Source organism: Salarias fasciatus, chromosome 18 (assembly GCF_902148845.1).
Source record: "Salarias fasciatus chromosome 18, fSalaFa1.1, whole genome shotgun sequence".
Taxonomy (NCBI): Eukaryota; Metazoa; Chordata; class Actinopteri; order Blenniiformes; family Blenniidae; genus Salarias; species Salarias fasciatus.
In genome coordinates this window covers 8,017,479-8,041,244 of record NC_043762.1, presented here as the reverse complement: position 1 = coordinate 8,041,244, position 23,766 = coordinate 8,017,479, and the positions used below count along the sequence as shown (strand labels likewise).

Sequence of the window (23,766 nt, the reverse complement as noted above, 5' to 3'; positions counted from 1 at the left end):
GCAAGACGGAGGAGATGAGACCTGGGGCTGTGCTATCACCGGCCGCACAGATTGGCTCTAAAACATGAGGGACTGGAGACGAGTGACCTTTGACATCCCTCTCTTCCTTTCTTGTTTTCTGAGTTAGTTTTTTTTTTTTTCTTTGTTATTCTGAGACACAAAAGAGGAAGGTTGCTGTGTTTTCAGTCCCCTGCTGTCAAACTTAAACATAACAAACCAGAGAGGTAAGACGGCTGCGTTTTACACACTTCCTATGTGTTCATTTTCAAATTAACGCTTTCGATTCAGCCCCCTGCATATGTGTGCATACATACGATGAAAATCTGTCACTTGATCATTCAGCACTTTGTAAAGAAATAATTCCGTCCTCTCTGTGTAAAGTTAGTTCTCTTTGAAGGCGACATATGAAAGGATAGCCATGAAAGAGCGAGCTGTGGTATTATTCCCCATCAACACCCTGCTAACATCCGCCCACACTCACTCACACACAAACACACACTGCTGTCAGACTCGTATTAAAAGTGCTTGTTATGGGTTGGTGTTTTGTGTCCATGAATGTGTTTCTGTCTTCTTTTTTTTTTCTTTTTTTTTTTTTGTCCTTCTTCCTCACTCTTGTCGCCACCTGATCCGATTCCTGTCTGCGGGCGCACAAACACGCTTCCAGCATCACCGTCGCCACCCTCGTCTTGACATTTTAGAGCCACGAGAGAGACAGATGTCCTCATGTTTCTGTGTGGGCGGGGAGGGCGAGACTGAAGGTGGAGGAGGAGGAGGATTTGTGGATGAAGGGGTCTATGAGTGGATTGTTTTTCCCTTTCTGTCTGCATGTGTATATACATATATATATATATGTGTGTGTGTGAGTGTGTGTCTATATATATATCTATATATATATATATATATTCATGTCCTTCCACCTCTCATCCATTAAGAGCGTCTGCATCTTTGTAGGTGTGCGGCTGCGTGCGCGCCGTCTCCTGCGGGTCGCTCTCGCCGTGACCCTCCTCTAAAGGAGGACTCCATCAATGTGGGCAGCAGAATCACGGGCGTGCTGTGATTGTGCATGAGCGCTCATTTGTCAAGCGCTTATCCCACAACGGAGGAGGGATGTCAGCTTGTGTCTGCTGGCACTCTTTCATATATCCATGTGACATGTCAATATTTCACTGAGGATGAAGTGCTACAGCTGGGCTTTTATTTCACCAAAGTGTCTCCATGCTGTTATGTGTGTATATTTGTGTGTCAAGGAGGGGAACTTTGCAAGGCAATCAGCTTATGTCAGTTTTACGAATATATTTATGGAGATTGAGTTACATATGCAGCATCTTGTGCACCAAAAAAAGTCCCAATTCCTTGCATAAATGAATGTTGCGCATGAATACCTAATTTAATTGTCTGCCTATATGGTAAATGCAACTCAATGTATTGTCGAGAGTAAGTTCCCCTCCTTGTCTTTGCATTTCCTCACTAACCACCACTGCGTGTTTGCTCTGGTCTGTTTCACGGTCTTGTCTTCCTCTTCACTTTGTATCTTTCCATTCCATCGCTCACCTCCATCAAATCACTTCATCCGCACACAGATCAGCGTGAAGGTTGGTCATTTTCACTTTCTGTCGCTTCTCCTCAATTTGAGGCCGATGTTAGGTGAGGTCGTCCGTCCCCCGTCTGTCCCAACCCACCCCTCCGCCCCTCAGGAGAGCAGACGCCAAACAGCACAGATATTAGTCAAAGCCGTCCTTTATCCTCCGCAGTGACATTATTTTGTGTTGTCCTCTTGTTTTGCATGAAGCCCTGAATAGTCCCTGCATGCCTCTCCGTGCCACTCCCCTCCCTAAACCCTGTTTCAATTAGTCTTGCCAAACCAGACAAAGGAGTCCCTTAGCTGGTGGCTTAAGTCATTATCAAATTTCTGCTTTGTTTTGTTGCCGTGCGTTCTTCCCGACCACACCCACATTGTCCCCGTCAACGGCCCGCACTGAAATCCACCCTCACACTCTCAGCCACCTCTGTAGGAACATCACAGGTGCGTGATGGATTACTCCGGTATTCAGGTGGCAACCGGATTTGTCAGGTATTTAGGCAGCAACACCCCTGCTCTCCCACTGAGGGACATGGGTATCAGAGCTGACAAAGCTGTTCTCAGGGGATTATGTCTGTTTTGCCACCATGGGCATCCTCCACCCAGATACTGAAGGATGTGATCGGCTCATGTGAACCAAATGAGAAGACGGACACCCCCCGGTCAATGCAGCGCCGCCGCGCTGCTGGGAAAGCAGATTAGCTACACTGAACTTCCTGTTCCAAGGCTTATCGACGAAGAAGGACTATTATTTCTTTTTTTCAAATTGTTGGATTTTTTTCCCCCATTGTTTAGAATAATCTTTTATGAGTCATAGATTAAATTTCATTTCACTCTCTATCTGAGGACCAACGTACCTTTTGAAAACCCTCGTCTCCATCAAAACGGGAAAACGCAGCTTTCTGAAACGCTGCTCGTGCACACGCATATCAGAGCCGGAGTAAATAGTTCTTCTGCACATGTGTAAGTAGATGGGCAATAACGACGAGCGTTGTGACTCCCAGTTCATATTCTGTGGTTGTGATTTGACATCAAAATCATCATCTTGCAGGCTGTTTCATCCAAAACAAACACATCTATGAAGTGTTTCTGCAAACTGAGTCCAAACACAGTCCACCAACATTTTCTCTCCACGTTTAATACAAAAACGCTATATGATTTATATATGCAAGAGAAAATATAAGAAAGATTTGAAAACCAAATTTCCTGACTGAACTCTGATTTGCATTTCATGAAAGTTGGCACCGCCAGTGTCCAAGGCAGAGGTAATGTTTTGGAAACAGTCTCTCCTCCTGCACTATAAAAACCTGCGATGCAAAAAGCTGACATGTACAATATTTAAGAATAAGCTGGCAGTGTGCTGACGGGGGGGATGATCAGCCATCATGGTAGCCCAGAGCTGCTGCCAGGAAGCCCGGGAGCCTGCTGACTCCGTGCCAGTTTGTGCCAGATATTGATTGACCGAACAGGTTTGCTATCCTTGGGCACTTTGTCAAGGCAGTTAAATTTATAGGTATCCAGCAAGCAGGCAGGCAGAGTGGAGACAGGGCTTATTTTGTGGTTTTGATAGAGTCCTGGAGCCCATCTCTCCAAGCCGCTCTCAACAGGAGAGAGGCTTCGAGGGAATCGATAACAATTACCTGCCCTCTAGTCATTTTGTTCCACAGCACCTCTCCAAACTTAACCGCATGCCATGAATTATTCACAACATTAAGTGTTCAATATACACAGGGCCCATTGACTGACTGCTCTTAGCACTGTTTAGTCTATGGAATCATGAAAGAATAACAGATACTTTGAGCTTAATGGTTTTACATTAGAGCCGCTTCTGTTTCGTCGGGCCTGTTGTGAAAAACCGCGGCATTTGGAGAATGTTCCAGTGTTACAGTGTACGAAGACACAGGTGGCCATCAAGCATGAATGAAATACGGCGCGCTGCTTTCACAAAGTAGCCTCCTCATAGAAAAGCGTGTTGCGCATCACTCACGCTGGAAATCAGATGTTCGGTCGTTTATATGAGAAAATTGGACCGAGTTCCTGCCTTATCTCCTTCCCCCTTCCACACAGACTTGCTATCCCACCCCACATCTCTTCCTCGGCTCCTGTGCATGCTGCGCTTGAGAATGTCATTCCCGTCCCGTTCCCAGGCTGGAAACGCTGCTCAGCCTGACCAGTCCTCTGCATGGAAAACCAGACATGTTCCCATGAACCGTCAAACATCCGATGTGCCTTCTCTCTGAACTGTTCAAATCTGATGAAGAGCAAAGCCATGTTTTGATAAATCACTGTGAAAATGTAAAATCATCATTATTGTTGGACTTTTTTTTTTCATGATCATTAATGTGGCCGGGTTTGTTTCAGGAAGGGCCTCCAGCATCGGGATCAGTGCAATAGATTATCATCATCATTGGTTTTAGACAAGTGTCATTAAGTGTCATTACTTTATCTGTCTCTGTATTTGTATGAAAGACACTGTAAACATGAAAACGGACACCCATTTCAGAACATGGCCGTTTAAACGTGCATCTTTTCTGTGATAAAAACACAAGAATGTGTTTTAGCTTGTCATGTAATCAGGGCCTGAGTCCTATAGTTAAATACTTGAAGAGATGTTGATTAAAATGGCATATGCACCTCAATCGTGATGGGAAAATTGAGATGAATGTGAACCAGGCCCCCCTTTATTGTGGTGCGGTCCACAGAACCAGCCTCTCCTGACTGGAATCTCAAAAGGTGCTTTTGTGTTTTTCCATTTCAGCACATAATGAGGGGAATAACAAGCATGGCTGTAACGACGTTCCGGTTCAAATTAGATTGAGGAGGGAGGGGAGGGGAAAGGGAAGGTGCAGGGAGACTCATATTTGAAAATACATTTTCATGTAGACCAGTGGAAAAGAACAATTACAGTCAAGACCTTTTTTTTTTAACCCCCCGAAGAAATGTTGTAAGGTATTACAGTAAACTAACTATGAAATCTGCAGAGAGACTTTCATGCTGTAGTGTGTTGCCGAAATGACCAGCATTGAAGTAAATGTCTGGTTTAGGGTCACTTTTTCCATTTTCAAGGTTAAAGAAGTCACAGCTCTTTTCCCCCCCCCCCATTTTACATGCTGCATAGCAGCGTAATGCTCAGTATGTCATGGATTTAACAGGTCTGACACTGATGGATGATCACTTAGTGTTGTCAAGTTTTCCTCCTCATGTCAAGTGGATAAGTTTGTCACGACTGCAAGAAAGTCACCAAAAAAAAAAAGAGAGTGAGATGTAAACAGTGTAAATATGGAAGGCATTTCTCGTGCGTCTTTATTTAGACAGAAAACAAGTGGTATGTAAATGCTGGCTGTCTGTTTATTCTAGGCTAGCTTTTCAGGATGGCACGGAGCCGCCGCATTGGTGTTTGCCTTGTCCCTGGCGACGTCAACGGGCCCTTCTTGTCTCCATGGGAACCCCTTTTTAATGTCAGCCTATCTGCATATCAGAACTGCACAAAGAGAGCGAGAGAGAGAGAGAGAGAGCGAGAGAGAGAGTAAGACAGAGAGGGAGAAAGACAGGCTGAGCAGAAGGAGCCGGGCAGAGCGAGCGGGAGGAGAAATCAAACAATGGCATCTCCACAGGGTCCCTCAATGATGCAACTCTCACCACCGTTTGACACCCTGACAAAAGAGGTCCAGACATAGTCTCCAGCAAAAGCTGGGCTATTTTTGATTATATTCCCTTTTGTAGGCAAGAGGATAAAACATCCCCTCAAAGATTTCTTGTGAATTTCCAGAGCCATTTTGTGACAGTCCTATTATTCCCATTGTACTCGTCTGCACATTTGGACAAAAGCGATCAGCCCTCTGTTCCATTAGCTTTCCTGAGTTAGCTGCTAGTCTTGTGGTGTTGTATGGGCCGAGCTGTTCATGAGATCACAATAAACCCACCATAATCACCGTGACACATCCTAGATTTTTATGTACTTATTTATTTATTTATTCTGCTCCCTCAGTGCGAAGAGTGCCGCCGAGATTCTCCATCCCACCCACCAATCAGGAGGTGATGCCCGGCGGCAGCGTCAACCTCACCTGCGTTGCCGTGGGCTCGCCCATGCCCTACGTCAAGTGGACCATGGGCTCGGTGGAGCTGACCAAGGAGGAGGAGATGCCGTTGGGACGCAACGTGCTGGAGGTCACCAACATCCGCGAGTCGGCCAACTACACGTGCGTGGCCATCTCGTCTCTGGGCATGATTGAAGCCACAGCTCAGGTCACTGTCAAAGGTGAGAGTCCCGTTTTCATTTCGTTGGGGTTACAAACGCAAGCGGCTCCAATCTGGTCCGCCAAACCACCAAGCAAATTGTAAAACTTGCAGAGAAAACACTGAATTTGTTAACATTTTGTGGTTGTAATTATTCATATTAACAAAGATATAGACTTTATCATAATGTATTCTCTGCACCACAACAAAGAAAAACCTTTAAAGTTTAACTTCAAAGGTATTATGGCTCTATTTCACCGGTCTGCCCACTCAGTGCGGTCCCTGAACAAAAATGAGTTCGACTCAACTGATCTTTATAAAATTCTGTCTACCTTTGTAGTTGATGTTGTTGATAAAGTCTTGTCCATCTGTTTACTCTTGCATCTGTTTAAATTTGGCTCTGTGCACCTTTTTCGTCTCTCCCCAGCCTTTCTTCACAGTTTTTTGTCCATATCGATTCTACTTTCCACTCAACTGATCAATACGTGAGAATGTCACAGTCATTAGAAGAACCGCCGCAGCCCCGGCTGGCCACCGCTGCAGACCCTCTGTTTTGTTTGCTCTCGTCTTAACAGGAACCAACTCTCCCAATTTTCTCTTGTTGTCAGTAACACTGAGGTCACTTATTATGCACTAAATTGGGACTTCAGTCAAGCGTTTCTATTCATTTTGGAATAATATCATCTGACAGTGCTATAAAAATTAGCTTATGAAACAATCATTCCAACGCCAGTTGCACGGAATGACTTGCAGAATGAGAAATGACACGACCGGTCATGTCTTTTTCTCTGCAGGAGCCGTATTTGTCTGTATTATGTCGACGCTTTTAGAATTGCTCTGTCGCACAGCCTATTACTCTCAAATTACTAAAGTTAATGCTTTGCTTCTTCCTCCTCAGCCTTACCAAAGCCCCCCACGTCGCTCATTGTGACTGAGACCACCGCCACCAGCGTGACTCTCACGTGGGACTCTGGAAACCCAGAACCGGTTTCCTACTACATGATCCAGTACAAAGCCAAGTCGTCGGACAACGGCTACCAGGAAGTGGAGGGCGTGGCCACGACGCGCTACAGCATCGGCGGACTGAGTCCGTACTCCGAGTACGAGTTCCGCGTCATGGCCGTCAACAACATTGGCCGCGGGCCTCCCAGCGACCCGGTGGAGACCCGCACCGGTGAACAAGCCCCCTCCTCGCCGCCCCTGCACGTCCAGGCGCGCATGCTGAGCGCCAGCACCATGCTGGTCCAGTGGGCGCCGCCCGAGGAGCCCAACGGGCAAATCAGGGGCTACCGGGTGTACTACAGCTCCGACATGACGGCTCCGCTCAGCGCCTGGCAGAAGCACAACACCGACGACAGCAGCCTGACGACCATCTCCGGCCTGACGCCTGATATCACCTACAGCCTGAGGGTGCTGGGCTTCACTTCTGTAGGCGACGGACCACCCTCCGAGATCCTGCAAGTCAAGACTCAGCAGGGAGGTGAGCGGTCAGCCGCTGCGTGTGGCTTTAACTGATGGTTAATGTCTGCGTGAAGTTAAAGGCATGGTTTGAATCAAGTCCAAGGATGCAAAGATATGAAAATTTTGACTGATACTAATGTCTGATATTGGTATAAAAGCAAGTTTATATGATATTTTTTTTATACTTAAAACCATGTAAATTGTGAATATGAAAAAATAATTAATTTCACACACATCTTTCTGTTTCAGTTCCGGCGCAGCCGTCAAGCTTCGAGGCTGAAGCTGAGCTGGACACCCGCATCGTGCTGTCGTGGCTGTGGCCCGTCCAGGACCCCATCACCAAGTACGAGCTGCTGTACTGGGAGGACGGCTCCGACAACAAGGTTAGAATAACAGCATCAGGTTATGACTATCTGATGGGCCGGCTCTCTCTCCTGCACCGCGTTGCATTTCGCCTCATTTTTCTGTGCATTTGTCTGCTTCTGTGTCATATTGTGCAATGAGATTGCAGGCGAATAAATCGTGTTTTTTATGATGCAATTTCTCTGAATGAAGAGCTTCAGCTGTGTTATTATAGTAATGCAGTCAGCTCCCCAGCTGATGAGAAAGATTTACTGTGGAGACTCTCTGCACAGTTGTTCTCTCGGCTGCTGCGGACCTTCATTCAGCTCTGCTGGGCTGCTGCACGACTTGTAAACCAGAGGGCAAATGTTGTGGAGAGGAGTGAACAGCAGTTCAGGGGAAGACTGGTTCTCCGATTTCACAGACAAACACATGGGCAGATCTCTGTGATCTTGCCGGATTGTAATTTTCCTGCCGTTTCTCTGTCCGACCCTCCAGATACACGTGTCCTTCAACCCAGCGGGCTCCTACGCCGTGGAGGGTTTGAAGCCCGACACCCTGTACCGCTTCTCCCTGGCGGCCCGCTCTGAAATGGGTTTGGGTGTCTACACGCAGCCCATCGAGGCCCGAACCGCTCAGTCCAGTAAGTACAGCGTCTCCTCTCCATGGCGGCGTGTCTGTCCTCCGTCTTATCTCCTTGTTATCCATTAACCAGTGATTTTTGCCCGATGAGGAAGGGAGACAGTCGTTGAGTTTTATAGCGCTTACATTAGAGTGTGGGCAACTTGAATGCGGAGTCGGTTTGCGTCTAAACTGCTGACAGTGCAGCCTTCCCGGTCAGCTTCACGCTTCCACCACGTCCCCTCTGTCACCAACACTAACCCCCCCTGTCCGTCTATCTGAGGGCAGGCCCTGTGTCAAAGGTACGTTTGATGTGTCGTGTTCCCACATTTGTTAGCTGTGCTGTGTTGTTTTGCCTCATATCACTATGTGCTTTTCCAGTGCCAGCACTAAAAATGTCACTCTGCCCGCTGACTGGGTCTGGTGTTTTTTTTTTCTTTTTTTTTTTTATTCGCTGCAGTGGCAGAACGTTTGCGCCGCCTCACCAGGGAGCCTATGTACAGTTCAAGAGTTTTTAAAACAAATGGCTCGTTGGCACTTTCGCAGTACAGAGTGTTCAGACTCCGTTTCATTTCTTCTAGATGTCCAGACTGAAAACGATTGTACAGAAGAAAAGGTCAGCAGCCTTCAAAACAGCATTAATCCTTCAATCCATGGTTTCCTGTTCACATCGGCTGTCTCTGATCTTAATGTGAATATCGCAAAATTTGGCTGCATGAAGTTAATCTGCACTGAATCACAGGGGGAAGCTGCTGCACACTAACTGACACAATAATAAATATTATTTTGTGCGTTATGTATATATGCTTCCTGTACCTTTAGGATGTTAGTAAATGAAAGAAAGAATCAAGCTATTCTACCAGCATGTAAGTACAGAGGTGCGAAACTTTGGTTAGCTGCATACAGCTGGAGCTGAAGCGGTGAAATGTTGCCATAATAACATTTAAATTTGAACGGGACACTTTTGTTGTTGTGTTACAGACCGTGTTTGATAAAAATGTCTATTTCTTTTCACAAAAACCAAGGAATTACTCCAGAAAATCACTATAATCTCAACATAAACCCACTTTTAATGAAACCTTTTGATGCAAAATGCTCTGAAATGTCAGAAAAACAAAATTCTCCCAAGTCTGTTGCATTATCAGTATCAGAATAATTTTTATACAGGTGCTCATACAAGGAATTTGATGCAGTGAAGAGACACTATGCATGGTTATACGTGTTTTGCGGGCTAGGGGGCTGGGGGCAGGATTGGGTCCTAGCCAGGGACTTCCTCTGCCCCCTTCTGGACCGGTGTTTGGACGTCTGCCTGGGGGAATGGCTCGATTTGGGCTCTGGGATGGCAGCCGCTGTAGTCTTCTCAGTGGTCAGAGGTCATATATGTATGATCACTATCACATTTGCATGATCACACTGATCTTTAATCTCTCCTCGTATTCTGCATGTGGACTCGGTTACCTTGCTTTCTTGAGGTGGGTGGACTAACGGTGACCTGTAATAGGTCTCTCCTGATGCTCTGGCGTAATTTCATACCTTGATCCTCAATTTGCACGCCCCAGTTCACTACCAGCTATACTCTCCAACAAAAGCCAGTGGGATGCCCTCTGTCTTATCTTTATGCAGGTGCAGTTGCGGGTCATCTGGAGTGTCGATATTAATTAAAGACCGTCATATCTTTGCACTCTCTTCCTTCTCTTCACCCCCCCTTTTTTCTATTCTTTTTTTGCTTGTCTGTTCACTTGTTTGTTTCTTTCACGTTCTGTCTCCCTGTCAGGTCCAGCAATATCAGTAATCAGTACTCAAAATAAATAAATAAATAAATAAAATAGATTTAAAAAAGCATGTTAACAAGAGGAGCTTGATATACTTATAAGCTCCTCCAGGAAGAGCAAGTCTGTCGGGCTTATAACAGCAGCCAGACCTCCATTCTGCTGCTTCCATGCTGGACAGGACAGGTTAAAAAAAAAACAAAAAACAAAAAAACAAAGATTATATATGGCAAAAAAATGCATGCTTTTACAAACTCACTTAACAATTTGCTTGCTAGTGTGACCGGCCGGATTGGAGTCTTTCGTGAACCAGTTTTAGTCCACAGGCCTTATGTTTTACACCCCTGATGTAAGTGCATGGAAACTACTCAGCATTAATGTGTATAACAGAGAAAAAAAACAGAAAATTTCCTGCAAACCTGTTTCCCTGTGTGATATAACGACGCAGATTTTAAACCACAATAAAGATATTATTGCAAATGTCCATTTCTATTCTGAATGGTCAAAATCACACAGTGTGTGTAATCGCATTAAGATGATTCTCAATGATATTGATTGTGCGTAGAATTTAGAACAAATCGGTACTGTGGATAAGAGTCAGTATTAGGCTGAAACCGATTTGATGCAGTGCGTTTGAACGTATTCTCTGATTCTGTAATCAAACGGAAACGGTCGCATTGTGATGAAAGAACGGAGTCTGTTCGCTGCAGTTCAAAGGTGCCGGTGTGCCGGAGCTCGTTCATCCACACAAGACCTTTAAATGAGTGCAGACGCGAAGCGCACAAACCCAGCCGCAGTTTAATTTTGGGCTGTAATCAGAGTGCAATGATCTGTTGAAATTAATTGTGCAAATAACGTTAATTAGTGTCAGCTGGATTGTGTCCATTCACACCAGTTTGCACATTCAGACAGTAACTTTCACTCTCACATGCCGCTCAGACATCACCAGGATCTGCAGAACAAAACACAGAGGGGCACGGTGAAGGCAGGCTTGGATTTCGCTTGGCTTTATTTTAGCTGAAAGAAATCCTTTAAAGTCGGCCCGGATTGTCCCAGGACCAATCCCGGGGATCAGCGCCGGGCATCTCCTCGCCGTACTCCTGTTTCACTCCGAAATATAACCACAATTATATCAGGTAGACAACTTCTTGAGTGTTGTTGATATTCCACAACGATTAAGTGCAACTTTAAAACTCGTGTCTAGTCAGTAGCAGGATGTCTGAGGCAGTAAAACACAGCGGTGCGGTGGTTTGTACATCTTCCCCCTGGTCTGACAGCAGAAATGAATGAAAAGCCTCCTCTGGCCGCACATCTCTGCTGGCTGAGACAGAGTGCTGATGAGTCTGTGTCCTTGTGCCTCCTGCCGACAGAGGTGAGAAGAATTTGGATTTCATACAGTGGCGGGACGGCGTGCATGAAATGAGCTCCAGCCTTGGGAAGGCTCCGAGGCGAACAGGCAGTGGGCAAAGTGTGACATTTTCAAGTGCTGCATTGAAATGTTTAGCATCTTTATTTCATGCCAGAGCAATGAATGGGACTGAGCTTCATTTATATTTTTTAAGTTATGTATTTACTCAGTTGTCACTGTGCTTTAGTAGATTGAACCTGCAAGATACCAGAGCAGAAATGTGAATGACAAACTCCTTGAAGAAGATTATTTCAGACACTTTAAAATCATTACTTTAAAATGCTGTTTTAAAAGTAATCACCCGGAGCTTGTCTAAGAAGAAGTGACAGTTGGGTTTTCTGTTGGGATCAGATGGCTGTTTTCAGGATACGATGGATCTTACCTGCTGTGAGCTCTGTGTGAGACGCAGCACTGTTTTCCAGAGTCACACGAACATGATTCTGATCCATCCCGGGCCCCGTTTATGCCACGTTTCAAGTGAAAATGCTTCAGTTTTTGCCTTTTCATTCCAGAAAAGTTCTGTGTTTACATAGAAACAGTAGAAATGCTGAAAACATGATCATGTTGGGCCACTAGTGGTAGTATTTTTGTAATGAAATCACACTTACATACACGTGGAGAACACTGGCATTGATATTTGGTGTCTCCAAGCATCAATCTCTCTAAACAGAGCCCCAAACCACAGCGAAAGTTGAGTGTTTTCACTTAAAAATGTTGTCCTAAGTCATAATATATGTTTTTGGACCATAAAAAGAAACTCAGATAATTCATGCACAGGCGGAATATGCAAACTTCACTTAGAAAATCCCCCCAAATTCAACCTGGAGACCTTCCTGCTCTGAAACAGCAGTGCAGCACACCACAGTGTGCTCCCATTATGACGATGGGAATTCTACTTCTGTATCGAGCTTTATCATTGATAATATTATCTCCGTCTGAAGCCGGCTCTGCTGCTGCTTCTTGTTTGGATTTCCTGTGGCGCTGTCCTCACTTTGATCCAGCAGTCTTATCATTAGGAGCTCGATTCATCCCGCATATCATCAGCATTGTTTTAATTCGGCCCGTCAGCCTCAAACAGGCCTGGCGTTTGGAGTCAGTAGGTTTCTGTCCACGTTCTTGTGGATCAGGGACCACCTGATGAGGCTCACATCTCTTCTGTTAAGCCTTCAATGTTCCGGCATTAATATTTGAGCTCACTGTTCATTGCTCTGCTTATTAAAAAAAAAAGCTAGACGTCATGGGCATGCTTTGTAAGAATACTTTTTTTTTAATATTTTTATTATTCTCTCTCCCTCAGTTCATTCTTTTATTCTTTTATTTATGTAGAGTTGAGAAGGTTCCTGATTTAGTTTGATGCATGAAATGTTCTATTGTGATTGTGTTTATTTTATCGTTCTGTATTTTAAAGTCTTTTACTTTAAATTTGTTTAACCTCTGGACTTGAGAGTTTCAATATGTTTCATAGTTTCAGCACCACGAGATATTAGTTAGAATTTCGCAAATTTGGAGACATCACAGCCGATTATGAAGCCTAAAAGGCTGAGGTGCACATTATCTGCCCTATCAATGTTTTTTGCTTGCCATTAAATTAAAAAGTATGTTGAAGGTCTGTTTATCTCAAAAGTTTTAATTGCGTTACTGAAACAGTGCCAGTTCGCTCGTAGCCTCTAAAATTCAAATCTGCATCTAACGTAGTCAGCCCTGAAAAGGGAGGAACTTTGTTCCATCTGATTAAATGAAAGCAGTGTTTTTCATGGCACTGAATCCAGACCAGGTGCTCACGGTGTTTTGAATATTCATGACTGTTGTCGATGAAGGAATTAGGGCTTAATGCATGTCTGCAGCCGCTAACTGCGGTAATGAAGCCCAGAGCTTCTGCAACAAGGCGTGAACACCAGTCAACACCGTCCGGCGGCTCGTTCACACGCTCGCACGTCTCCGGCCACGTTATCGCTCCCCGTGCTGCACGGAGGGCAGCTAAGGATAAACTAAGAGGAAAATAAAAGAAAGAAGCTGCCCTGTAAGATGTTGCCGTCATTGTATTTTATAGTCCGTTTACTTCACCCAGTTACTTTCTTGGCCTCGTGCATAAACGCAGTGCCAAGCGCGCAGCTTCGGCAGTGGCCCCGTGTTGTGATTTTGCATCCAATCTCTCAGTCTGGAGGCAGCATCCTGTTCAGTATGGAAGCTTTTTGTATTCAGCATAAAAGCAAAATTTTTCATTCAACTATGGCAATGTGATATTCATAAATGTGTCACATACAGTAAATGGTTTTTGATGCTCGGCAGTTTACAAAGTGAATCAGTATCAGTGTGTGTAAAACTCGATTATTGTGGTGTGTTGAAGTCGGGGATAGTGGATGAGCATGCATAAACACTCTTTTCCTTCAGGGGCATCAGGTTAAGTTCTGACTTTGAGTGTGGAAGCTGTAAGGCATTTAAAAAAAAGTGTGAAGTTGCAGTAAGTTGCTGTGCTTCTCCCCGTAAAAGGAGCAGCGCAGCAGAAACTAGTAAAAGTTGTGCGTAGGTTAAATTCTCTCACTTGCCATTTTGAATATCCTCATTTTGATTTTTATGCTGCTCGTCGTACAAAAAGCTTCCTCAGTTTTGTTTCTTCTCCTTGTTTTTTGCGTTTTAGTTCATTTTTGTTTGCTTGATCCGTTCCCTTCCTTCGTGTGGTTTTCTTGCTCCCCCTCCTCCCCCCCTCCCACAGCCCCGTCCGCCCCCCCTCAGGAGGTCCATCTGGTCAGCCTGACCTCCACCAGCCTCAAGGTGAGTTGGGTGGCGCCTCCGGCGGCGAGCCGCCACGGCGCCATCGTGCGCTACACGGTCAGCTACCAGGCCCTGGCCGGGGAGGACACAGAGCGGCACGAGGTGACGGGCATCGGCGCCGACGCCACCAGCTATGTGCTGGAGGGCCTGGAGAAGTGGACTGAGTATCAGGTGTGGGTGAGGGCGCATACTGATGTGGGCCCCGGCCCTGAGAGTGCCGCAGTGAGGATGAGAACCAAAGAGGATGGTAGGTCACCGCAGAGTGCTCTCACACCCGTCAACCTGTGGCTGTGGCTGTTTTTCTTCACCCTCTGCTGCTTTCACTGCTCAATTCCCTTCCGTAGGTTGATCAATTACAAGCTAATGATTTGGCAGTGGTAGTGCACGGCGGGTCACCTTTTCTTTGTTTCCTCTTCCGAGCTTGTTCTCTCTGGCTTTAAAACTTTACATCTATGGAGGCGAAGGCTCGTCACTCCTGGGCCTCAGTTCTGGACCACTTTCCTCCGTGTTTCACCGTGTAAACTTTCTCTTTTTCCCGTTCTAAGAAATAGAAATGGAGCCGTTTCCTCCTCCTCCTTTCTGTCGCTCTCGCCTCCCCTTTCCCGCCCGCTCACGCTTTTCTCGTTTTGTTTGCAGTGTGATAGAAGGCGGCTTTCCCTAAGAGGGAGTCGTCTATAATTAATGTGTTTGAAGTTTGCTGCATCACAGCTAATTTCATACTGGAATTAAGGGCATTACAGACACTGCTCGACCACATGCTGTCCCACATAGGGTGTTTCAGGGACACGGCGATCTTAGAAGGTCTGAATTAGGAAGAGATGATTTGATCCGCGGCCAGTTCTTGGATCGCTTCCTTCCAGACTGTGACCGAGTCTTGAGAAAACTCAAGGGCCATTATTTTGATACTTTCTGGCTCGTCATCACAAAATACAGGGAGAAAAAAATATATCACCATGTCAGCATATTTTGACTCCTTCCTCCACCCCCTCCTCCCTCCTCTGTCTGGTTTCCAGTGCCCGGAGCGCCGCCCAGGAAGCTGGAGGTCGAGGCCTTGAACTCCACGGCCATCCGGGTCACCTGGAAGCCGCCGCTGCAGGGCAAGCAGCACGGCCAGATCCGCGGCTACCAGGTCATCTTCTCCCGGCTGGAGAACGGCGAGCCACGGGGCCAGCCCAACATCATGGACGTGGCCTTGCCGGAGGCTCAGGTACTGGATGATGTCTCACTCCGGTCCAGGCGGTTTTCTGTCCCTTTCTTCTTCCTGTCTTTGGCTTCCCTGTGTTCACTTCCCTTTATTTTCATTCCCCACTGCTCGTCTATTCCCTTCCATTGTCTGAGTTCACACTTCATTTCCCCCGTACCGGCTGTCACACACTGTATTTTCTATCTGTGGACTGCAGTATCCACCCTCCTCCTATTATTTTTTTTTTTTCTTTTCAATATATTTTTCCCCACATGCGACTCTAAATTGCCAGCCTTCCTCCACAGCTTCGGATTAGTTGTCGTTACAAGATCCAGTTTAATTCTACAGTAATAGCCAATAAATATTTTATATGTGTTACATCAGGATGTGGCTTAGCGGAATCAATGCACCTCCCTGAGCAGTTTGAGGAGTAATACATATGCACTGCCTTGTTACCATGTTTATGAATCGGAGTTATTTTCCTGACGCCGCCCTTTACACATTAATGCCGCCCGTTCCGAGTCGCCCAAAGCTGTGCGACACCGCGAGATGGATGGCAGATTGTAATCCTTAAGAGGGATTCAGAGATTCATGAATATCTTAAAACTAAAAACCCCACTCTGGCTTTTCTTTTTTTATTTATTTTTTTTTTCACTGTGTTTGAGAGAGGAGAGACCAGCTTAAGAACCTCCTTCTGATTGTTTGCCGGGAGTAACATTTGCACGAACACGCTTTCGCTCCCGCCCTCGATGGCCTTCAACAGAAGCATCTAATTTGAACATGTAAGTGTTCCCAGGCCACGGGGAGGGAGGAAAAAAAAAAAAGAAAGAAAGAAAGAGGAAAAAACTGCACAGCCTTGCATGAGCCTCTCAGCTGTGTTTGCTGATAAATGGTAGCAGGAGTCTTTAGGCAGAGCAGCAGGTTGCTGGTTCATTTCCCAAGCAGCCGACGCTGCCGTGCCCTGGAGTGGAGCTGTTAACCCTCGTTTGCTCTGGCAAACATCCCGCTGTCTCAAGTCTTATCGCAACAGAAGGGGAGACGGAGTTGAAGTCACCTTGATATGATGTTCCCAAAGTGCTGCATCGCCGGCGACGATAAGGAGCAGCTTGTGGATTCCAGTTGTGTTACGGGGCGCATTTTGCGAAAAATACATAATGAATAACTTTTATGTGGCTGTCAAACTACTAAGTGGCTCGTCTCACATGGGACTCAAGTGCAATTTGCAAGCATGTGATAAAAATTGAGTTAATGGCGGCCTGAGAGAGCGCGGAACGCTGCGTGCATGATAGTCCATGAATGATGCAGCACAGCCTACACCTGGTGGAAGAATGTGCCCTCAGCTCCCCAACAACCAACCTTTGTTTTACAGCAGGAGCTTCTGGCAGCTGCCGCTGACAGTTTATTGTTTTTTGAGAGTGTACCACAGAGCATGACAGCCAGGACAGCATCGTTTGGTCTGGAAGAGCAGAGCGGCATGGTGGCTGCCTGTCTTCCCGGGAGTGTTTTCCCTCACGTCGACGCGTTCGGCGGGATTTTGTTTTTGCGTTGCGAAATCTGAACTGAGCGCGACCCCACTTGTTATGCAAACAGTGCTCGGAGCCGTGTCTCATTTGTGCCATGTTCACACAATAAACACAAAGACGCACTGTAAATTGGCGCTCGGGACGGCGCTCATGTTCCAGTTCAGTGTGCAGGACACCTCTCCACCGCGCCGCCCCCGTCATGGCCGACGGATGACTTTCTTCTCACACCTTCTTTCTCCCCGTTCCCTTCATCTCCCTCTTTCTCTTTCCTGACGTGGCCTCCTTTTGCACTCTCCCTGCTCGAAAAGCCAGTTGAGTAATTACCAGAGGCTTGCGTGCGGGTTGGTTACCCTTGATTGAGTCATCTCAACAGATTGTTTTCAATGAGGCAGCAGCGAGTAGCCAACCTGCAAGGACCTGCCCAGACGTCAAGAAAGACCACACAGTCGGCCAACGCGGCACAGGCAGCCCCTTATCCCTGTTCGCCCAACTGGTTTTCACAACAATCCCTCCTTTTTTTTTCTTTTTCTTTTTTTTTTTTTTAAACGCATCTTTCCATCCACGCATCCCGGCAAGAAGTGGAACAGAAATGGAAGCGATAACGTGAGCGAACATGCTCGGCGCTGGGATCGTGGTAGGCGTTCCAGCTGGCCGGGAAGAGCTTGTGACTCATCCCGGAGTCATGCAAATCCCTCAAACGCACACCTGTAATTGATGATGAATACAAGACGGGGAAAAGAAAACAATTTTCATCCGTGTTGGCGCTTCCTGTAGTGTTTCTCTCAAGAATTTCCCTAATGTGTTGTGAAATCAGTCCCAGATCCACCCTTTCACCTGAATTGGATGCACAGTAAGCTTGTAGGGGGAAAGAAGGAAAAAGAACTTAAATTTTGTAATGTTGGAGTCCACCTTAGACTTGAAATCCCAGTTCTGAGCCGGCCGATTGAATTGCGGATCCCGTCGAAATCGTGGCCACCTTTCACCCGTCTCTTTGTCTCTGTGTTTCTGTCTCCTCCTCTCTTTTTTTCGCCCTCTCTCAGGGTTAGCTGAAGCGCTGGGAGGAGAGCTGGGAGAGCTGGCTTGTGCGTAGGCGATTTAAGCGCCTCTTTTCTTTTCAAGCGGGAGCCCACACAGCGCCCTCATTTCCCTGCTAAATTTAAACCAGAGGCCACGTTAACAGTGTGATATTATCGACCCTTCTGAAGCTGTACTTCTGTTGGGAAAAGTGGCCCGAACCCGAGTTGGCAGCTCCACGCCACACGGCTCCGCTCACAGCGACCTTTAGGCTCGTGTTTTTCACGTGGACGTCCATAAAAGTTTGCAGAAGACGGCGCGCTCCGGTTTGAGGCCATTAGCCGCCGTCTGTGCATTTCTGCGCAATCTTTTTGCCTTTTATTCAGCACCGCTTTCCAGGTTCATTTTGTTTGACCACTCATGCGTTTTTGTAGTTTGTGTGAGCGAGGCGACGCTCCACTGCCTCTACGGCCTTCGCCGCCTCAGATTGGAGTTGAATGGGAATCGGTGGGGGGAAAAAAAGGGAGAGAGAGAGAGAGAGAGGAAAGAAGCACCTCAGCCCGTTTCACTCCATCAATCATGACAGCTCCTTCTCTTCCACATCACTCGTCCCCCCCCCCCGACTCGTTCTCATTTTTATAGCCGTACATCTCAGCCCATGTCATCACATTTGCATTCACCCGCCTGCAAATTATACCGCTCCGTTTCCACAAACGACGCTTATCAGCAATGATGTGTTTTTTCAGCTTGCGTCGGCATTCAAAATATAAATGAAGGATAATTTATAATTCTCCAATAGATTTAAGCAGAAAAGCTGTTGGAATAGAAAAGGATTAAGCCCAAGTTTGCGGTAGAAACTCTTACAGACCTTAATATGTTTGCCACTCGGCAGACATGCTGAAAGGAGTCGACGGTAAACAAATTAAGCAATTAGGAACATCGCAAACTGTTATTCACGGAGGAAAGTAACAGCTGTTCTTAAATGGTGCTCTTCAGTGCCCTGCGATGTCAGGGGAGCGCCAGGCAGCGGTTTTTAATGGGCCATGTGTCTCCACCAGTCGTCACTGGGACCCTATAGAGGCCGAGCTCATGCTTCACCTGGCCGGCTGGCAGCGCCGCTGCTCCGCGGGGAGGAAGCCGGAGATGTTCTGTCTTTCGTCTGTTCCGACTGTCACAGGAGGATGATGAACACCGTCTCTCTGCCGCTCCGTGAATCGGCAGTGTGAGGCTCACTCTCTTTGTCTATATAGTTCAGGGGCCACATACAACCCAATTTCATCTCGAGTGTCCTGGACTGTAAAAATAGAGCCAATAATAAAGTTTAAAGTTAAACTTTAAAGTTTTTCTTTGCTGTGCAGCACAGTAAAGGTGATGGAAATGTCTATATTTTCACAAAACTAAACAGTTACTACAGAAAAGAACTCCAAACGCAACATAAAGCCAACTTTAATGAAACCTTCCTGTGCAAAATATTGTGAAATATTCATAAGGATTCTCCTTTAACTGCTACATTGTGCTTTTTTTTTTTTTTTACAAACTCTCTCATCTGCCCATCATCATACACAGCTCAGTCCTATATGGACAATTAGCAGCCACCAGCTAACCTTCAAATGCTTGTTTTTGGACTTCATGAGGAAACTACCCTACTATTCAGAAGAACATGCAGACTCCACACACAAAGGACTCAAACCAGTGCTCCACTTTGAGGTTAAACCACTACACCACGATGCAGCACTTTCACAAGTTATGGTTGATTTTTATACAACAAACTCATATAGGAATATAGAGAACTGTGTTTTTCTAATCTGTAATAATTTAGGGCCCTTATCTCCTTCTATGTATGAACAGAGCTTTAAATATTTGGTATTTAATATTGCACTTCTGACAGCCTTCAGAAAAGTAAGTTTTACTAAAACCTTGAATTTCAATATTTACAATTTAACAGAGTTAATTAGAGTATCTCAACAACAAAGTCGGGGTCTTAAGGATTTGGAGCGTTTCCCAGCCGAGACACACAAGGAAACAGTCGTCCTCACGCTCAAATGTGGACTCACACACAGAAAATCCCGACCAGACAGCAGGTCAGAACCGGGAGCGTTTCAGAACTCGGGTGCCCACTACACCCCTCTGGAGGTGCCATTTGATGTTTCACCGGTCGTCTGTATTTCGGGGTGATTGGAGCCGACGGTGTGTCAGATTGATCCGATCGATCATCTGATGTGTGGACATGAGCTCAAATAAACCCAAAGCTGTAACAGTTAAACAGTGAGAGAAGTGAATTCAGGTGATTAGTTGTGGGTGCACTGAGGCTTTAACTCCTAATGGTTAAATATGATTTTTGCCGGCCGCCCCCTCTCGTCCCCGTGAAGCCCCCCGGCCGCTCTCCTCCATCACTCCTCTGCAGTTCACCCAGCAGCCGCTCTGATAGTTGCACGCCCTAATGATCATATAAAATTGTTTGCCGACTCCACCGCCGCCCGCCATTCATCCCCGGCCCTCCGGCTGGCCCCGCCCTCTGCTGTTTGCTCCTCTTTTCCCCCTCATCAGTGTCAGCAGTGTCATCTCTCCTGCCCCTCGTCAGCCGCAGCCACCCTTCAGCGAGCTCCTCTGCGGGAACTGAACTGTGGCGCTCGTTGCTGGTAAACGCCAGCAGTTGCGTTCTGCATCGATGGGGCTCCGTGTCACCGGGCTAGCATAGCGGCACTGGTAATAGGATTTCATGCTCGGCACTGACGGAGCCCCGCGGCACGAAATGGGCTTTCACTTCCCCCAGGAATCACTTGGGCAGGCGCGGCGAGAAAGGAGAACATTTTGAAAACATATTGAAATATAATGAATAAAAGGCCCTCCCTCTACTTCTGTGAGGAAATGCTTCAGCGACTCTGCATACTCTCTGTTCGCAGTGCGATAGTTATCATACCGTGTGAAGGTGTTCTGATTAAGAAAGAGAAGGAGCTTCTTATTGGATTCGCGGGAAAAAAGCGAACAAGGCAGTGCATCATGAACAATAATGAATTTCACGAGCGTCGCTCCATTCGGTTACTATTTATTTCATGCCATCTTAATTGTTTTCCCTCTCCTCCATCACACTCTGTCACACCGTTTTGTTTTGTTTTTTTGTCTTTGCTGCATGACTCTGCTGACACCTACATTCATCTGTCTGCGAAAAAAAGACCAGCTCTTTTTTTCCATGCCTGTTGTGTTGTTTCTGACTCATTTCTCTCCCCGCCCTGTGTCCATGTTGTCTTCTCTCTCCCATCAGTGGAATATTGAGGAATCCACCGAGCATGTGAGTAACCCTCATGTGTGCTGCTGGGTTGTCTTGCAGGGCAGGCTCTTCTCCCCTCTGTAATTTGAGGGTGCTTGTGTGTGTGTGTGTGTGTGTGTGAGTGTGTGTGCGGATTTTGAGTTGTGAGTGAGACTGTGTGTTTTTATTTCGGTGTAAGCCATGCCTGTAATCCACTCGGTGTGAGCCCTCATGAAAGATCATAACCACAGCGAGGAAGAAACGGGTGTCCAGATGATTTCTGGGCTTGACTGTGTGGTTGTGTGTGTGTGTGTGTGTGTGTGTGTGTGTGTTTGTTTGTGTGTGTTTATCTCACAGTTACCACAAACCCCCGTCTGCACACGTATCTAATATTTCAATATTTTACCAAACTGCTTGTAGCAGCCGGCCACTGGTGAGCGCTGGGCTCTGCGGCAGTCAGCGGAGTCTTCACGCCGCCGCTGAGCGCACGGTGCAGTCAGAAGTCGCATGTCGCCGTCCCGGCGTGGCGCTGACATTAATCAGGCTCGCCCAACCTGCTGCCTCCCCTGCTGTTCCACACGACATGCCTGTCTGAGGGGAGGAGCCGCGCGCCTTATCAGCTCCACACATCTCGCAGATTGCCACCAGCCTTTCATGTTCCTTTCGTTGGCCCGGATGGCAGCTCGCCGCGCCGCGCCGTGGCTGTCACGCAGCCCTTTGTTACGGCTTATTACCGCCCAGACGTCACACTGCACTCGCAGAAATGCGGAGCCACTTAACTGTTCCTGCTCAAAAATTCAATAGAAGCCTGCCAGACTAGAAAATACTGTTTTCAGGGCAAGGAAATCCTTAAAAAGCATAGGTTTACAGCTTTTAAGACATCATGTGAAAGAAGTGATTTAAGCAATTTTCTCTCCACGTTTTCTGACATATAACAGAAAATATATTAAAAAAAAAAAAACCTGGCGAATTCATTCAGTGACCAACCACAGAGGGTTTTTCTGTTTAGATATCAACTCTTGAGTTTAAAAAAAAAAAGAAAAAGGAAAACCGGCAGCAGTAAGTGTGAAGGCTGTTGTGTTCATTTGGATGGTGCAAAGTTAAACAGAAATGTGGTTGCAGTGCGGAGAGGATCCTCCAGCTACACCCACATGCAGTGAGTCAGGCTCTTCTCCCGCTCCTCTTAATGTGTTGATTAACACCTGACAGACACGGAGCTGGATGCTGTCAGAGCAGGACATCTGTTCACACATTTCTTCTTATTTTTTTCTGAGCGTGCGTGTTTGGGCGGTAGCGGTTTCGTGCGCTAGGTAACTAATGCGGTGTGACTTCAGCCGCGGACAGATGTCGACCGTGGAAATATTAACATGCCTTGCTGACCTGCGACTCACTCGCAGGCTTTTTTTTTTTTTTCCTTTAAAAAAATTCAGATAAGTGCAGGGAAATGGTGCATAAAGACAAACATGGTGTGTTACAGGAAGTAATCTGAAGAGATTATATTTGTTTTACCAACACTGGTGCTTTTCTCTTCATATTTTCCAGTCTGGCGAGGCGAGCGGTACAGGGAGGCTTGCACAGAGGAATCCATTTCTATAACTAGTCGACTTGATAATCTCTATAATGCCCCTTGGTGCTGCTCTAAGCATTTGCTCTGAAGGAAACTTTGAAGCTTTGCTTTTTTATTTTCTGCTGAGTTTCAGAAGCGTTACTAGACCTGAATCGACCTTGCTAGAATAGAGGGAGGAATGATCTGTGCAGCCGCCGCCGCTCAGATTGTTAAGGCCATTTTCTGTTATTAAAGCAACGAGACCTCCACCGTAAAGTTAAAAATCACTTTATGATACTGTAATTTAGCCTGTTTCCCCCCCCGTGTCCCTCTTTAAGGTTGCTCAGGGAGCAGCAAATGTCCCCAAAGAGAGCAAGCAGAGTGGGATCATACAGACGGGTAAACGCTTTTCTGTGTTGAGCAAATTAAAACTTCATTTGTGAGAGAAACGGCATTAAGGCGAAGAAGCCATATAATATTCCATGAGTGTGAGAAGTTTGCGAGGAGATCCGGCAGGAAGGCTTGTAGGCATCTGTGTGTTCGTCCTCTCGGTGGCCCCAGCCAGGAACAGACAGCTCCAGCATGTGTGCTCAGGCCGCAGGCGTTAATTTGTTCTTCAGTCTGCTCGTGTGTGTGTGTGTGTGTGTGTGTGTGTGTGTGTGTGTGTGTGTGTGTGTGTGTGTGTGTGTGTGTGTGTGTGTGTGTGTGTGTGTGTGTGTGTGTGTGTGTGTGTGTGTGTGTGTGTTTGTGTGTGCGCATGTGCACAATTATGTCTGTGTCTGTACATGCCTGCATCCCTTTGCGTGTGCAGTGTGTGTTTATAGTTACTATATATATATGTATACAGACTGGTAAGTATATGCATTTGTGCATTCGTATGTATGCGTGTGTGTGTGTGTGTGTGTGTGTGTGTGTGTGTGTGTGTGTGTGTGTGTGTGTGTGTGTGTGTGTGTGTTTACACATGGCTTTGTTGAAGCTCGGAGTGTTTAATTCCAGTGTGTGGGTGTGTGTTTTTACTCAGACTGATGCAGACTGGTGGTGTGAGTGCCAGCTCTGCAGCAGGTT

The 23,766-nt window shown here is 46.4% G+C and overlaps 1 protein-coding gene across 20 annotated transcripts in view; it reads left to right on the top strand.

Moving 5' to 3' along the window:
• The window catches only part of ptprfb (protein tyrosine phosphatase receptor type Fb), a 177,321-nt gene that overhangs the window by 105,685 nt on the left and 47,870 nt on the right, over positions 1-23,766 (top strand). For 8 of the 20 annotated variants that reach the window (XM_030115538.1, XM_030115527.1, XM_030115531.1 and 5 more), the window contains 7 exons: positions 5,568-5,837; positions 6,714-7,295; positions 7,526-7,659; positions 8,117-8,261; positions 14,130-14,435; positions 15,202-15,395; positions 21,171-21,197. In XM_030115538.1, the coding sequence (XP_029971398.1) occupies positions 5,568-5,837; positions 6,714-7,295; positions 7,526-7,659; positions 8,117-8,261; positions 14,130-14,435; positions 15,202-15,395; positions 21,171-21,197 (1,658 nt within the window). The remainder of the gene's footprint in view (positions 1-5,567; positions 5,838-6,713; positions 7,296-7,525; positions 7,660-8,116; positions 8,262-14,129; positions 14,436-15,201; positions 15,396-21,170; positions 21,198-23,766) is intronic. The other 12 variants (XM_030115534.1, XM_030115543.1, XM_030115533.1 and 9 more) reach the window with 3 other exon arrangements.